Source organism: Taudactylus pleione, unplaced genomic scaffold, assembly GCF_031769625.1.
Source record: "Taudactylus pleione unplaced genomic scaffold, aTauple2 ptg000016l, whole genome shotgun sequence".
NCBI lineage: Eukaryota > Metazoa > Chordata > Amphibia > Anura > Myobatrachidae > Taudactylus > Taudactylus pleione.
The window spans coordinates 36821252-36840061 of NW_028284418.1; the positions used below are offsets into that span (position 1 = coordinate 36821252).

The 18810-nt window shown below is 43.4% G+C and overlaps 1 protein-coding gene across 4 annotated transcripts in view; it reads left to right on the forward strand.

The window, feature by feature from the left end:
- The first annotated feature begins 14350 nt into the window (after nucleotides 1–14350).
- Nucleotides 14351–18810, forward strand: part of SEC31B (SEC31 homolog B, COPII component) — a 187181-nt gene continuing 182721 nt past the window's right edge. For all 4 annotated transcript variants that reach the window (XM_088475642.1, XM_088475644.1, XM_088475645.1 and 1 more), the window contains exon 1: nucleotides 14351–14536. In XM_088475642.1, the coding sequence (XP_088331768.1) occupies nucleotides 14354–14536 (183 nt within the window). In that variant the 5' untranslated portion in view covers nucleotides 14351–14353. The remainder of the gene's footprint in view (nucleotides 14537–18810) is intronic.

Below are 18810 nucleotides of genomic sequence, written 5' to 3' on the forward strand. Positions count from 1 at the left end.
TTATACAACTATGTAATCTGTGCTCATAAGTGTTTGTAGTTTATGGGGGATTTTTCATGGTAGAATGCAGTAGCATAGCTTTTAAATATAGCTGCTCCAGGTGCTAAAATGTTTCTGTAGCCAGGTGATGTGGAAAGTTCACACTGATGACGGATGTCTCATTCGATATGTAGATACTGTTTTAACACTAATGTTTATGTTGGTATCTAACAGGAAAAAACACTGTTGGCTTTAGTTTAAACCATACTTGCATGCAATACGGCTCTCTTTTTTTTTTTTTTTTCCTAGCAGACCAAATTGGTGTTGTAGTAATGGTGGTGCTGCATTACTAAGAGAGTGACATAGGAATTATTATATTTTAAGTTTTGCACACAGGATATGTGTGGATGCTGAAGACATAAGTGGAAATGGGTTATCATTAAAAAGAAATACTGTATTATGAATGGATTTTTTTTTAAGCCTGTATGTAAAATATCATTCATATTCAGATCTAAAAATGTTGATAGAATATCTTTAATACAGTGATATTTGTGTGCAAGACCACACTGGATTACCTTCATCATTGCATCAGATTGCACATATAATCAGTGCTATGGTTACATTATTAAGAGGGCATATACACTAGATGGTTTGCTTCATGAGCGACATCGTCTATTGTGTCCTCGGCTGGGGTGTTACATTGAGCACACACACTGAACGATATCATTAACGATATCGCTCAGGGCCAGGTCCCCTCCCTCATTCCCAGACATGCAACATCCTGACAATATAGACTTCAGCTGCTATTCATTGTATAATAATGTTTGATACTGAAGTTTATGTAAATATATCTAGCTTGCACTAATTAAAAAACTAAAATGGGATGAGAGGGTGAGTCATAAAACAGACAAAAAAAGACTGATTTTTTTTTTTTTTTACTTACATTGTATACAAAGTAAGAAAGTTTGCAGTGCATGTATTAAGGACAGGATGCGGAAGCTGCTAATTGTTTGAAAGAGATGCTGTCAATATCCCAGCGTGTGGGAGGCTGGTGCTTAGAATACCGGCACCAGAATCCCGGTGTCTGCATCCCGAAGGTAAGTAGTGGGGTTAGGGGGAGGGTTATGGTTAGTCACTAAGGGGGCAGCTTCACAGCATTCCCTTCCAGAGGGAAACGGGAGAAGCCCGACAGAAGGAGACCCCAACGCTGGCTGGTAAGTACCCTAACCCTTAAGGGTGCCTAACCTTAAGTCCCGCCCCCTCCCCGGGAGTGCCTAACCCTAACCTACCCCTAGGGGTGCCTAACCCTCCCCCCCCCCCTAGAAAAAAAAACCTGATCCCCCCTACACTCCCTAAACCTACAACCCCCCCCTTCCTGCACACTAACCTGCCCCTAGGGGTGCCTAACCCTCCCCCCTAGGGTTCCCTAACCCCCCCCCCCAAAAAAGAAAAACCTAACCCCCCCTACACTCCCTAAACCTACAACCCTCCCCCACGTGGCTAACGCTAAGGACACCCCAGACTTACCTCGTGCGGGCTGTCAACGCTTCGGCATTAAGATAGGCGTCGAAATACTGACGCCTACCTTAAATCCTCCGTTGGGCTTCTCCTGTCGGGATATAGACCGGTGGCATTTAGTCTGCCGGTCTATAAACTGAGGCAGGTGCTGGGGCTCAGGTTGTTGACAAGCTGTGCAGTCCACACAGACAGCGGATGCACCGCTGTCACTGTGTACATCATGTCTCCCCTTTCCCTTCTCTGCTCCATACTATACATATTAAGATATTTTAGTATTTTCTGGTAAGTTTTGTGATGTAAGCCATGCACCATTTTAGTTGCCCTTCTTTGTACAGTCTGTAATGTATTTATATCCTTCTGGAGATATGGCCTCCAGAACTGATCACAGTATTCTAGATGAGGCCGTACCAATGACCTATACAGGAGCATTATTACTTCTTCCTGCTACTGATTCCTCTTTGCTTTGTTACATTACTTACCTGCCTTTAAGTCATCTGAAATAGTGACTCCTAAATCCCTTTCCTCCTCTGTAGTTTCCATTAGAGTACTGATGATACTATATTTTACCTTTTGGCTTCTTGAGACCCAAGTGCATGATTTTACATTTAGTTACCACTTTACCTTATTGTGTATAAACAATAAACATATATGTAATATATTTGACCTTCTCATTCATTACAATTAGTGAATATAACATATCCTACAGATTCCATCCAATTCTACAAGGTGAGCGCATACTTAAAAAAAATATATATATATAATACAGTGTGTGTGTGTGTGTGTGTGTGATATATATATATTATACACATAGCGGTGGGTCGGATAGGAAAACTCATATATGTTCCACTGTAGATGTGTAAAATAAGCAGTACTATTGTATGGTTTATCATTCACAAGATTACACCTGATCAGTTTGCTAGGACTCCACTGGGGCATTTAATTTATGTTTTTTTAAAAATGACAATGATACGGACAAACAATGCAATATAAAACACAATACAACATAAAAAGTCCCAGACACACAGCATATAAACATAAAATGAGTGGTCCACAAGCGCAAAGTTCCTCTAACACTTTCCGGTCCTGATAATCCTCTTGTCTGGAATCCCTCACCGTCTCAGAAAGAGAAAAAAGAGGATGAAATAATCTATTATGTTCACATATCCTTCTAGAATATTCAGTTTATGGGGGTGTTCTTCCCTTTGAAAACTCACCTTACACCAATGAGATGAGTGCCTATAAAGGTTTCTTTTATATCCCTTCCGGTCTGATCAGCATAGGTATTAGCCACATATGCCAAGACCCCTCTTATATAAAAGCTTACCTGGGAACAGGTATCGACGTTCACATAAAGGTATCTTTAATATCCACTCAAGAAGCTACTTCTTAGTTCACCATATGGGACCACAAATGGTATCCAGAAGGGTATTTTTTTTTTAAAAGTGATATTTATTCCAGTTCAACAATAAAACATAGTCCAACAGTAGATAAAAAAACATCCAATAGATTGATAGAGCAGCATTCAAAAAAATGATAATCCACTATAATGGAAAATATTTCTTCCCCATGGAAACCTATCTGCAGATCAGAGTTAGGACAAACAATGCCAACCTCTCACCCGGTCTGAGAAGAGTTATAGTTGTCCAAGGTAGAAGTAAAAAAAAAAAAAAATTCCTTCCACTGCATACAGATCTCCTGCTTTACACCAACGCGTTTCTGACTAAGGCCCTGATTCAGAGCTGAATGCTCTGAGCAGAACGATCGCTCTGAATCAGGGCCGTCCTATTTAAATGTGGAGCGGCCTTATGGACGCTCGCATAGCTGTGGGTTACCACCCACAGCTTATGCGAGCGTCCATTGCGATGGTCAAGACCATCGCGACCATCGTGCTTGCGACGAGACCCTTGCGGTAGGGTCTCGCTGCCGCAAGCCCAGGAGTGATTTTGGCTCTATCAGAGCCAAAGTCACTCCTACTGACATCATTACTGATGTCAGTGGGGCCGGACTCAGACGTTAGGCGTTCCCATGGGAACGCCTCCATCTGGCCGCCACGCCGCCGGCATGCCCACCAAAGGGGGCGTGCTGTCAGTCACCATCGACAGCACGCCCCCTTTGGTGCGAGACCCCGAGCGACGTTTTTCTCGTCGCTCGCTGGGTCTCTCGCATGCGCACGACGGAGCTCCCTCCGTCGTGCTCATGCGCATTCTCACAACATCGACCCGCTTGCGAGGGAACTTTGCTCGCGAGCGGGTCTGAATGACCCCCTAAGGTCCTTCCTCAGGGTGTGTCTAAGGCATAACTGAAGGGGCTTTATATACCCCTATCATTAATTGGCACATAGACTCCCCAATCTTCATTAGCGAATCTAAACTAAACTCCGGACAAACCATCCCAACATAACAGTAATATATATAATAAAAAACACATAAAAATAAATTTCTTGGCATTAAAACATAATCACCATCCCATCAATAAATAATTAAAAAAATTTCAGCATACCAATTCATAATAATAAAAACTTTTCTTGTGAGTAACAAGATATAATCCAGTCCATGTTTAATCAGTCTCCTTATGTCACTGGACATCAGTTTAGCGCTCTTTTTTTATGCGTGGGGCCAGGAATAACACGTTGTTTCAGCGTTTACTTCAATCTCTGCTCGGGCCTCATTGACCGGAAGTACATGATGACGTCTTCCGGTATTTGGAACGCAAGCCGGAAGTTGAATCTTCCGCAGTGGAACGCATATCGCGTCTTTGCCGGAAACTCCACACTGAATATATGTATATCAATAGAGCGCTCCCAAAAAACAAATTCAGATTATTTCTTTTCCACATGCGACTCCATTGGTATTGTTCCCATGCCATAAAAAGAGTAAACATATATAGAGAAACAATAATTAATAACAAATATTAACCTGTAATTTGATACATACAGCGCATCCTAGTCCTGCATCTCAATAAGTAACACCAAGATATACATATTTAAAATCATAAGGTCTATTAAAAATTATTATTAATAAAATATTAGGACCAAAAGGTTATATGGCTATATCTAAAGTGCATCATGAATGAGGATTATATAAACCATTTAATCTCAAAGTCAACATTTAATCCCCTAGGGAGTTGTGTCTTTAACGTAAACATAGTCTGCATCTCTGCCTTAGCCAATCTTACATCCCTATCATTGTTTCTCCAATGGGGTAACACCGATTTTATTCCACAAAACGATTTTAAATGCTTAATATCACATTGGTGTGTTTTCTTAAAATGTAATGAAACATTGTGCGTCTCTAAACCTTTTTTTTATATTTCTGACATGTTCAGAAAGCCTCTCTTTCAACATTCTAGTGGTCTTGCCCACGTACTGGCTACTGCAAGAACATTCTAGTAGATATACACAATATTTTGTATTACAAGTTATAAAATCTTTAATATCATACACCTTCTTAGTTTGTGTAGATGTACATTGTGTAATCTTAGATCTTCCACTTTTACATATTTTGCACATACTGCACATACCGCATCTAAAAAATCCTTTGGATTTAATTCTAGTTTCAATATTGGTAATGGGGAGAGCACTCCGTACAACGTTATCCTTAATATTTCGGGCTTTCCTATAAATTTAGGACGTTCATCCAAAACTGTCCGAAGTAAAGGGTCATTAATTAAAATCCCCCAATATTTTCTTATTACCCCTTCAATTTGTTTATAATGACTGTTATATTTTGTAATAAAAGGTACCTCAAAACCTTTTGGTCTCATTTTATTCTTTATTTTTCCTTGGATCATCTCTATTCGATTGATGCTATCTCCTTTAGTTACAGCATGATCTACTACCTGGGCATCATAACCCTTAGATGTAAACTGCTCTTTAAGAATTTTTGATTGTTCATTATATACCCCCATATCTGTACAATTACGCCTGATTCTTTGGAATTGACTATTTGGGATGCGTCTCAACCAATTTAAGTGATGGTTGCTTGTATAGTCAATAAATGAATTGCAATCCGTACTTTTTAAAAAATTCTTAGTTTTTATGCTGCCCCTTTCCACATAAATTGTTAGATCTAGGAAATCCACCAAAATATCACTACTTTTAAAGGTTAGGACAATATCCAGATCATTGTCATTAAGATACTCACAAAATAAATCCAGAGAGATCTGATCCCCATCCCAAATAAAAAGGACATTATCTATATATCTCCGCCATGACACCAGGCTGTCCCCAAATTGGTGATTACCCCAAACTACATTGTTCTCCCAATACGTCATAAACAAATTAGAGTAGCTTGGGGCCAGCCTGGTGTCCATGGCGGTCCCTGTTAATTGTAAATAGAAGGCATTGCTAAACAAAAAAAAAATATTTTGCTATATCATAGCAACACCTTCAAGTATAAAATCCTTTAGGTCTTCTTGTGTATTATCCTTTTCCAGGAAAAATCTTACTGCATTTAACCCCGCCTGATGATTAATTATAGTATACAGGGAAAATCAAACAATGAGATATTTAAACAATTGAGTGACTGTTAATTACAGCAGAGCTTAATGCCCCAGTGCCAGAAAGGATCAGAGTCGCTGGCTGGGAGTAGGAGTGCATAGGAAGGTGGGTGCTGCTTGTAAAAGCATAGTCTAGGGGAAAGATTTGCCAAGTCCTTGTGAATATTTGTTCAGCTTCTAAATGGGTAACTACATTGGTACTTGGGTCACATACTAATTATACCCCTTTACATCACAGCTAAAACCCGGGCTGCTGCTAGGTGTAAAAGGGGCCACGGTTGGATTCCCGGGTCGAGTGACCTGGCAATCCAACCCGGGTTGCTTGCGGGGTTTAACACTGGAACAACCCGGGTCCCGTTTAAAAGCACGGGGAGTTCAGGATTTCCCGGCACTTGGAGATGTAATCTTTAAGTGCAGGCAGAACAGTTCCACTGCACCCATGTGTAAACGTCGCCGACCCGGGAATAACTCTGGTAGGCGCTGTGGTCTGCCTCCGGTCTGACCTGGTTTGGAACCATGGGCCTGATTCAGTAAGGGTCGTGATTGCAATAGCGATTACACACGCAGTTCAACTGTGATAGTATGCTAATTCATTTGGATCGCAATGCCACCGCAGCAATACATAAGGACGCCTACTTTACCTTACACACATCCGTAATGTTTAGCAAGACTGCAAAAATAAAGGTATAATGGAGTATCATCACAGCCTCACACACACTTGCACAAGTGCAGACCTTACTCGGAAATTGCTAACTTCAGCGCACACTCTCAGGCCTCAGGCTGCGTAGGGAATCGCAGTGGATAATTTATGCACGCCCATGCAATGATGATCAAACGCACTGGCACACTTGCATTTCCCCAACCACCACTGACAAACGGCACTTCCTGTCAATCACTCTGCGATGGATCTGCGTAGTCACTGCGATCACAGTGGGCGGCTTGTGCACTGTGATGCATGCGCAATACAAACAATTGACTGATTGCGAACGTATTAGCAACTGCAAGGCCCCATGTTCCAAATTCTGGGTCAGATCCGGGACTTTAGTGTAAAAGGGGTATTAGTTTAGTGTTTAGTTTTTATTTTTCACATCTGATGACCCCTCGCAGAATGCTCCATACACATAGTTATTGCAGGGTTTACTCTTTCAATACTAGTACAATTTGTTCTATACATATGGAAGCCTAACAAATTATTCATGATGTACTGCCCAGATCACACAACACAATTGTAAATGTCCTATATCCACAGTCCAAGCAACCATGAGACCCACACAGAACACTATAAAACCTGCTTTATAAGTTCACCAACCTGTGTGAAGTCCACCAATTAAGATGGATTGCTTGTATTGGTTTATGCTGATTTTTTGTGTTTGGAAACCATTATTATTATTATCATTTATTTATATGGCGCCACAAGTGTTCTGCAGCGCCTTACAAAGTACATAAACAAGCGACTTACAGAACAATACAATACAGGATATGGATAATATATATTTCTACATTAGCGACCATAACACCCAGATAAGCAGCAGAGCATAAGCAAGCAAGTGTTAGGTGCCCTAGTGGTGAGTAAGAAGCAGATTAAACTAAAGTAGGGAGAAGCACAAGAGGGTAGAGGGCCCTGCTCATAAGAGCTTACATTCTAAAAGGGTGAACAAACCATAGCCCTTACTAAAATCTAGATATTCTCCATGTATAGCTCCATCATGATCTATTATGTTAATCACAATGCCTAAACTAGTCAATGTGATTTGAATTATTTGGTCTCCTCCTTCTATGATGCTGCTTGGGTTCTTGTAAATTGCTGGGTTTTCATCAATTTCTCCTCTATCAACGTCTGTCTCACTGGTCTGTAGTTGCAAACTTCTTTACTTTAACTTTTGTGTAAAACAGGCGGCCAAATGCGGCACATCACCTATTCCACTCAGGCCTGCTGACTGGACTACTGATCCGCCAGCTACTCCCCAGTCATGGATGACTAGGATTAGAGATTATTTTATCAGCCTTAGCTATACTCCTGGAAAAGATATCATACAATTTAGGCAAGGATTGACCAATGATTCTCTCAGCAGTTTTAACAACACTATGCAGAGAACCACAATCAGAACATTTGCAATTTCCATACCACACTGTGATAGCATAAGTTAAAAGACTCTCAATCACACAGCGGTAGAAATTGACAAGCATTGGCTTCGATAAACCCATTGCTCGAAGTCTTCGTAAGAAGAAAATACATTTCTGGACTTTACTAACCACAGCTGCAGTGTGGGAGGACCATGATAGATCCTCAGTAAAATTGATACCTAAGAACTTAATTCCGCTAACTAACTCTACCTTCTCGACATTTAAGAACAACGGCTGTGGAGAGGTCTTCCTAGATCTCCTAAAATCTATCCAGGGCTCGAATTTTTTTTTAATTAAAATCTAGAAACCAGCGTAAAAGTTTAGGAGCCAGACTATCATCACCAGCTTGTATAGAGCACCATACAAGCCCCTTCAATGCCCCATCAGACCTCCCCACATGCCATTAGACCACCACACGTGCCTATGTGCCTATTCAATGCCCATCGGTCCCAGCCACATGCTACTCTCTTGTGTCTAATGTATAGTATAAAACATATTACTACCCCCAATTCAGAGCACGCCACACAGCAGGGATCCCAATCCAGAGTATGCCTCAGAGAAAACCCCAAATCATAGCATGCCACACAGTAGGGCCCCCAAATAATACAACTTTTATCAGAGGAAGCCCTTAAATTAATATGTCTGCAGTGGATATTTGACTAAGTAAACTTATTGCCCGGTGGAAGGGGGGGGTATCTTAACAGTGCGACAGACTGGTTTCGGGACCGACACAGCAGAAGGCCAAGACATTATGGAGGTGGCGCAGTGTTAATGTGCAGCCAGACACAACATGTCTTACTGTGCTTTGATGGCTGCCGCTGCTCTGATTCTTGGGGATGCCTGGGTCTGGGACCGCCGGGGGTGCCAAAGCTGCTGGGATCTCTCTCATAAACCACGGTGGTCAGTGCTCCCTTCTCTCGCCGAAACTAACAGGTGCTTGCTACAGACGTATTGCATTGTTGACGTGACAACAATGCAAGGAGCGCTGCAGACAGTAACTCACTCCACAAAGGTCCCAATGGTGATGGGAGGCACATCCTGGTGTGTACGGCAGGCACAGTGCTGTCACCTAGCTGCCCCTGCATTACACTGCATTCTCCCCGGCTCAGCCCTGACTCTGGTATCTGCATCCTCCCCAGCTGAGCTCTGGGGCTACGGAGACTGCGCCCGCAGCACAGTGCATGCAAAGCTTGAACACAGCACTGTCAGTCCTGCGGAAGCTAACTCAAAATCCAGTCGCCAGGTCAAAATACTTGGTCGCCATGGCGACCTGGCACCCGGGATTTGTCGAGCCCTGACCACCTCCCTAGTTTTCTTACTGTTTAACAACAGATTGTTATTCTGCCCCTACTTAAACAATCGCTGTACGACCTCCCTATAGCTGTCCTCATCTCCCTTACTGATCAAACCCAGAAGCATTGTATCGTCTGCAAATTTTACAATTAAATTAGACTCTGAGTTTACACAGCAATCGGAAGTATACAATGAATATAAAAAAGGACTTAAAATACATCCCTGAGCACCTCCTATGTTCAGTACAAGCTCAGCCGTGCCCATCCTAACTGACTGTGGACGATTGGTCAAAAAGTCTAATAACCAGCTACAAATGGGCACTTTAAAGCCAATCTCTCGAAGCTTTGCAATTAATAATGCTGGTACCACGATGTTAAAGTCGGAACTGTAGTCCACAAACAATCTTACATAAGAGTCTCTGTTTTCCGAATGACAGAGAACCTTATGAAGAACTGTGAGAGCAGTATCCTCAATTGATCTATTTGACCTATACGCACACTGATGTGGATCAAGACCCACCGGAATCACACTCCTAAGATAGCCCAGGACAACTCTCACAAAGCACTTCATCAATAACGATGTAAGGGCCATTGGGCGATAGTCAGTCAAGTCCACTACTGTTGTCGATTTGGGTACAGGAATGATTGTTAAAATCTTAAAACATTGCGGGACAATACACTGTGCTAGTGATAAATTAAAAAGCTTTGTAATAATGCTTAAGGGATACAGGAGCCGCTCAAATGAGCACTCTGCATGCCTCCGTGCCCGGGAATAGGTACCGGTAGACATTTGTTCTCATGTTCATTCGACCCTGTGTGGGCATCCAACCCCCCACCCCCCCTTCCCAACTTTGATCTGGCCTTGGATGTACTGGCACAATATATTCCAGTGAGTAAAAGGCTGGGATGATTGCACATGAGACCCCTCCTCTTTAAGAAAGCTGCTGAAGACAACAGATGGCTTAGCTATATGGACAGATATATACTGTATATATATAGAGAGAGAGAGAGGGGGAGAGGGTGAGAGAGGGAGGATGGGACAGGGAGGGAGATGGAGAGAGGGGCAAAGGAGAGAGGGGGAGGGAGGGACAGGGAGTGAGATAGAGGGAGAGGGTGAAAGGGGAGAGAGAAAGGGAATTAGGGAGAGAGAGAGGAAGGAGGGGACAGGGAGGGAGAGAGCGAGGGGGAGGGAGTGAGAGGGAAGAAGACAGAGGAAGAGAGGGAGAGACAGAGAGGGAGGGGAAAGAGAGAAAAGGAAGGGAAAGAGGGAGATGGAGGGAGGGACTGAGAGAGGGCACACACAGTACCTGTTGCAGCTGCAACAGATCAGCTTTCTGATGGTGGCGGGCACTTCACGGCTTTAGGCCCCCCCTACCCATACACCACGCGAATCGCTGCATTATGTCGGTTAAGGGGCGGGGCTTCCATCAGCAGCCACGCTCGGGTCCATCAGTGACAGTGAGTGACAGACTGACTGTGCTGTATGAGTGATGTTGACGGGAGCCGGGCGGCCAGGGAGTCCTCCAGAGTGGCCAGATCCGGACAATATTTGCAGTGGTGTGGGGCCCTTGGACGACCACCCCATCTGCCCCGCCTATAATTCAGCCCTGCTGAGAACTCAGCTTTGGCATTTGTAGATGTATTTGCTTACTTATACCTCTTTTCCACCAAAAAACTGTGTCCGACCTGGGTTTTTGGACATGGTTCCAACCCAGGTCAGACCCAGGTCAGACCCCCATTTACATTGCACCTTCGATCTGGGTTACTCCAAGGTCAGCCCTGTTCATACTAAACCCAGGTCTGCCCTGCTAAACCTGTGATGTCATAAAAAGTGGGAGGTGACTGCTCCAGAGCCAAAAATCAGCTAATTTTAGGCATGACCCAGGTCAGATAACCCGGGTCGCACCGTTTACACTGCACCATAACCCGGGTCCATCATGGGTCAAACCCTGGTAGCTACTTGGGTTAGATTGCCGGGTCACTTGACCCGGGTTATTTTTCAGGGACCCTTTTACATTGAGCTGCGACCCGGGTAGACCCAGCAAAAACCCAGATTTTTTGCTGTGGTGTAAAAGGGGTATTATACTGCTTTTCCATTTGACTGCTGGATCGCGCCCGAGATTTTGTTCACGCGCCTATCCCGGATACAACCTGGCTGAGACCCCTTACAGACAGGCGGCCCAACCCGGCACTAATGCCGGGTCGATGACGCCATCGCCATCATGTGATGAGCCAGCTCTTGGAGATTATCTCATCTCCAAACGCCAGCTCTTACTATGCAGAAAATGGGACCCAGGTCGCATCGGCCCGGGTTACCCGTTCACACTGCATCAGGAGCAGGGTTGAATATGTGCTCAACTCTTTTCTGGGCCAGGGTCGACCCAGCTAGTTTCAACCCTGCCCATTCACACTGCACAGTAACCCGGGTTGCTGCGCATTCACGTGCAATTAACCGGGTTATTTGCGCAAGTGTAAAATGGGTATCAGTTTCTTTCTGCCTAGTAAAGTGTGTCACTTTTCCTTCATTCCTCTCAGTTTGTCTATAATATATTAAAACAATCTAATTGCTTTTAAATATGTGCTACCTCTTTTTCCTTGTGTGTTAGTACTGCACTTTTTTTTCCCCCTATTGCTGCAATCCATTCAAATACATCCACCTTGCCAAAGCATTATTCACATATTCCTACATATCTCTTCGGTCAGCCCTCTTAATGTTTATCACTTACCGTTTTATATGGTATGAGTCAGTCTTTATATTAAGCCAGGTGATCACTGTACACTAGATTCACATCCATACTTATACCTAATACTCTCACCATGTCTAAGTACAGCAATTGCTTGAGATATGGAGGAAGATGTATTATAGCGGCACACATCGTGCCTCTTTACCGAGGCGAAGCAGGAAGCACTACCGATGCGATTATTAACATCTCATCTGCCAGAGTGGGGGGGGGAGTGAAAACTCCCCCCTCCATTTATCCCTACCTGAGTACACAGCGCATCAGCCTAGTGCTGATGCGCTGTCTCCCTTCCCTACCAGCTCCGATGGGCATGCATGGGATCTGGCGAGCATTGTGAGATCTCGCGTGCAGCCCGGAGCCGGCAGCCGCCACAGTTGGGACAGTGCTCTGGTGAAAGGGCAACAACAGCAACAGCTGTCGATATCGATAGCTGCAGCTGTCGGGACTGTCAGTACCACTGACCGTTCATACATTGCCTTGCACATCGGCGCTGCTATATTGTAGATAGCAGCGCCGATAATGACGGGCATATAGCTCCCCTGTTATTTAACACCGATCCCCAATAATACATGGGGTGAAGCTGTATCAGCGTACATAACGTGCACTGATACCACTTCTTCCCCATATCGACCATTCATACATCTCCGTGATGATTCCTTAAGAAATTTAGGATGTTCCTACTTTTGGTTGAATGTGCAGAAACCCACTCCAGTCCACATCGGGGAGATTAAAGTCTTCCAGACTGGAATCCCTCTACCCTTTTCCTGGGCACCGCTGTTACTAGTGGATTGCATAAGATTTATATTCCCCTTCTCTTAATTCTGATTTCAGTGACTGGAAAGAATATTCTACAAAGATGGCTCTACTCCAATCCACCGTCAATTACGATGGTAAAATCTGACCTGCTTTCAATATTATAATTTGAAAGGCGTAGAGCCCTTATTGATATTGAAAAAGGGGTTGCTCGATTTCATAAAAAATGGGAATTGTATCTGGAATATCTACCTATCACAACCCTCGAACATATGAAGATCTGTGAAAACACTTCTTGGTCATTGATGCTAAACTTTACTTGATTGTTAGGTATATTGTTCTACATATACAATGATCTGCGACATCACTCCCGTTATTTGTTCTTATTCTTATTTTTATTCTTCCCACTTTTCCTTTCTTCTTCTCTTTGTTATTTAACAAAAAAAAATGGTATTGAGATCTAGTAGGTACGATTGTGGACTTTTACAGTTATCCTGTTATATTGCTACATACACTGTTTTATGCTGTGTACATCTGATTGTATTCTAATGCAGTGTAGAAAAGAGAGGGGGGTTTAACCCCCTATTGTTCCTCAGCACACTGAATTATACTAGCAACAATATATGAACACTATATGGTAATAGAATTTCAGAGATATTAATTGCATGCATTTGCAAATACATGGGAAGCTGCTAGGCCTCGTCAAGGCTTCTCCGTCACTAGCAGTCCCTACACTAAGCTGTTTACGTCCGGGGCGCAGAGCACCCCAAAATAACGTCCAGCCCAGGACCCCCCAAGGGCATCACACGAAAAATGGAAAAAGAGTGACAGTGCAGTGTAAAGTATAGAAGTGTGCAAGTAATTACTAAGTGTTAAGGGGTTAGTATAATTCAGTGTGCTGAGGAACAATAGGGGGTTAAATCCCCTCTCTTTTCTACTTGGTATGACCCCTCCCTTTCATGCGCCTGAAAAAAAGTACTACCAGATTGATTGAGCAGCTGCCATTATTTTGTTTGTATTCTAATCCACCAATGTTATTTTTAATTGATCTTTTAATTTCAATCAAATTATTTTAAAAGAAAAAGTCTGGAGCAGGAGAGCTATGATGGTAAATGTATGAAGGTGCAGGTTTAGGAAAGTGGAAGTGTTATTTGGTACATCCTATAAAGTCCCGGATACCCGGAATTTGTTTGGTGGTTATGGGCAACACCACTTGTGTAAACCTACATTTTAGTAAATTTACTGAAAGTAATGTCAATTTTTTTTTCGCATCAGTAAGAAAAATATACAGCTCATTACAAATGTTTTGCTATATTTTACAATGACATTATAATGTGTCAGTAAATAAATATAGTCTATCAGTAAATATGCATGACCCCGCATGAGATAATGACATATATACAGGTATGTGTGGAGTGGACAGCCTGCTTCTCTGTGCACCGCCAGCAGATGGCAGCAGCTCACCCTCCTCCCCTGGTCGCCGTGACCCGGCAGCAGCAGCAGCTGCACACCGCGCAGACTGGGCAGCAGCAGCAGCGTCTAGGAGTTCTGCGCTCCAGCGCGTTCTACTCGGTGCGTCCCGCTCCGGCCGCCGTAACTACGCCAACACGGACACCGCGATCGTCGAGCCCGGTAAGGACTCGGAGCTGCTCTGGGGAAAAGCGAGCTAATAATGTGGGAGTGCCGGGAGCAGGGCATCACCTAGCGCTCAGGAGTTGTGCTATGACGTTGCAGTTGCCGGGCCTGTCACTGGTGTCACTGAGAGAGGAGGGGGGATGGCAGCATGCAGGGAGTGGGTGAGCACGCTGGTAGCACTACGGCACGGCACGGGGGGTATACTGATATGAGTGATATATGAGGAGGTGAAGCCTGTGGTGTACTGATTTCTATACCATGCAGTGACATTATGTTATTGCATAGATGGGAAGAGTTCTGCTCACTGCGTAATAGGGTTATAGACTGAACCGCTGACATGCGAGGGCTGTACCCACTGGGATATAACAATTAGCCTGTACCCACCATGATGTGCCTACTAGGAAAAGCCACTGGGGTACAGTAACAATTAGCTGTACCCACTGGCATATAACAGCCTGTACCTACTAGGCTGTACCCACTGGCATATAACGTATAGTAAGGGGTCTATTTACTAAGCAGTGTTAAGAGACAGAGTGAAAAGTGATAAGGTGCCAGCCAATCAGCTCCCAACTGTTATTTTTCAAACAGCTTGTGAGATGACAGTTGGGAGCTGATTGGCTGGCACCTTATCACTTTTCACTCTGTCTCTTAACACTGCTTAGTAACTAGACCCCATAGCCTGTACCTATTAGGCTGTACCCACTGGCATATAACAATTAGCATGTACCTACTAAGCTCTACACACTGGCATATAACAATTAGCTTGTATCTACTAGGCTCTACACACTGGCATATAACAATTAGCTTGTACCTACTAGACTCTACACACTGGCATATAACAATTAGCTTGTACCTACTAGGCTCTACACACTGGCATATAACAATTAACTTGTACCTACTAGGCTCTACACACTGGCATATAACAATTAGCTTGTATCTACTAGGCTCTACACACTGGCATATAACAATTAGCTTGTACCTACTAGACTCTACACACTGGCATATAACAAATAGCTTGTACCTACTAGACTCTACACACTGGCATATAACAATTAGCTTGTACCTACTAGACTCTACACACTGGCATATAACAATTAGCTTGTACCTACTAGACTCTACACACTGGCATATAACAATTAGCTTGTACCTACTAGGCTCTACACACTGGCATATAACAATTAGCTTGTACCTACTAGACTCTACACACTGGCATATAACAATTAGCTTGTACCTACTAGGCTCTACACACTGGCATATAACAATTAGCTTGTACCTACTAGACTCTACACACTGGCATATAACAATTAGCTTGTACCTACTAGGCTCTACACACTGGCATATAACAATTAACTTGTACCTACTAGGCTCTACACACTGGCATATAACAATTAGCTTGTACCTACTAGGCTCTACACACTGGCATATCACAATTAGCATGTACCTACTAGACTCTACACACTGGCATATAACAATTAGCTTGTACCTACTAGGCTCTACACACTGGCATATAACAATTAGTTTGTACCTACTAGGCTCTACACACTGGCATATAACAATTAGCTTGTACCCACTGACATATAACAATTAGCTTGTACCTACTAGGCTCTACACACTGGCATATAACAATTAGCTTGTACCTACTTGGCTCTACACACTGGCATATAACAATTAGCTTGTACCTACTAGGCTCTACACACTGGCATATAACAATTAGCTTGTACCTACTAGGCTCTACACACTGGCATATAACAATTAGTTTGTACCTACTAGGCTCTACACACTGGCATATAACAATTAGCTTGTACCCACTGACATATAACAATTAGCTTGTACCTACTAGGCTCTACACACTGGCATATAACAATTAGCTTGTACCTACTTGGCTCTACACACTGGCATATAACAATTAGCTTGTACCTACTAGGCTCTACACACTGGCATATAACAATTAGCTTGTACCCACTGGCATATAACAATTAGCTTGTACCTACTAGGCTCTACACACTGGCATATAACAATTAGCTTGTACCTACTTGGCTCTACACACTGGCATATAACAATTAGCTTGTACCTACTAGGCTCTACACACTGGCATATAACAATTAGCTTGTACCCACTGGCATATAACAATTAGCTTGTACCTACTAGGCTCTACACACTGGCATATAACAATTAGCTTGTACCTACTAGGCTCTACACACTGGCATATCACAATTAGCATGTACCTACTAGACTCTACACACTGGCATATAACAATTAGCTTGTACCTACTAGGCTCTACACACTGGCATATAACAATTAGCTTGTATCTACTAGGCTCTACACACTGGCATATAACAATTAGTTTGTACCTACTAGACTCTACACACTGGCATATAACAATTAGCTTGTTCCTACTAGGCTGTACCCACTGGCATATAACAAATAGCTTGTACCTACTAGGCTGTACCCACTGGCATATAACAATTAGCTTGTACCTACTAGGCTGTACTCACTGTGTTCTAACCATTAGCTTGTACCCACTGGCCTATAACAATTAGCTTGTACCTACTACTCTCAACCCACTGGCATGTAACAATTAGCTTGTACCTACTAGGCTGTACCCACTGGCATATAACAATTAGCTTGTACCTACTAGGCTGGACCCACTGGGATATAACAATTAGCCTGTACTAACTAACTAGGCTGTACACACTGTGTTGAACACATTATGTGAGGTATTCTGACAGGTGTCGGGTTTCTGGCTCCAGCATTCTGACCGTCCGAATTCCTGCAGTCGGGATATTGACCGCATCCCATTGGGCTATACACATTAGACTGTACAACATTAGGATGTACCCATTGCATTGTACTAAATAGGCAGTATCCCACTAGCCTGACCTACTGTAATGTGAGTGAGAGCCGTAGACACTCCCCATCGTGTTCTATTCAGTTCTTCTGCTAGAAACTGCACAGTCCCCTTAGCACAGGAAAGAAGTCCTAGCTTGTAGTGGGGGAAAAAAGGAATATGTTCCATATGTGGTATTAATTATAGGAATATTGGTATAATTAATTGCAAACATTATATGTGCACTTTGTGAATTACTTCTAACTTGGAAATCTCTTGTTCCACACTTTTTTGTTTTTTTTTGGTACATGTTTCACTTCATTTGCATATTATCATAACAAGTGATTTGATGTTGTTACATATTATTTAGCTCTGACAGTCTTTGTAGCAGCTTAAAGAGGTTTGTTAGTATAATTATGTTATATTGCAATGCAATGAATAGATTGTATCGAAGAAGACCAGTATGAAGGGAAATCAATGCGGGATATAATGAAATGATTTCTTCGATGTTTGTAACAGGATTTGGATTCAGATTAGATGTGGGGAACAAATTACCGTTCTCACCAAAGGATAACACCTAGGCAATGAGATTGAGGAGTACCATTTATTCTTGTGTGTCAGTCAAACTATCGATGTCATGTAGGTAACTTTTGTTGACTGGTGGAAGATTAGTAGCTCAGTTTTTGAAAGACTGAGGGGGTCATTCAGACCCGCTCGTGAGCGCAGGACGCTCGCAAGCGGGTCGATGGTGCCGAATTGCACATGCGCACGACGGAGGGAGCTCCGTTGTGCGCATGCGCGAGACCCGAATAACGACGGCCAAGCCGTCATTATGGGTCTCGCACCAAAGGGTGCCTGCTGTCGATGGTGAGTGACAGCACGCCCCCTTTGGTGGGCGTGCCGGGGGCGTGGCTGCCAGACGAAGGCGTTTCACATGGGAACGCCTACCGTCTGAGTCCGGCCCCACTGACATCACTAGTGATGTCAGTGGGAATGATTTTGGCTCTGATAGAGCCAAAATCACTCCAGGGCTTGCGGTCACCGAGACCCTACCGCAGGGTCTCGTCACAAGCCCGATGGTCTTGACCATCGCGACCATCATCATGGACGCTCGCTATAGCTGTGGGTGGTAACCCAGAGCTATGCGAGCGTTCATGAGGCCGCTCCAAGTTGAGGGAGGAGGGCCCTGATTCAGAGCGAGCGCTCTGGTCAGAGCGTCCGGCTCTGAATCAGGCCCTGAGTTTGAGTTGGTGAGAAGACATCTAAAATGACATGGCAGAAAGCTGAACTCCTCATATACATGCCAGGGTCGTCCCCAGTGCAGGAATTATATATTGTCCCCAAGCTATCATCATAGGAAAATGCAGGTCGTATATGTTATCAAGAAACTATTGACATTTTATTGTTCACAATAACTAAATAATAATGCAATCATTACCCTTAA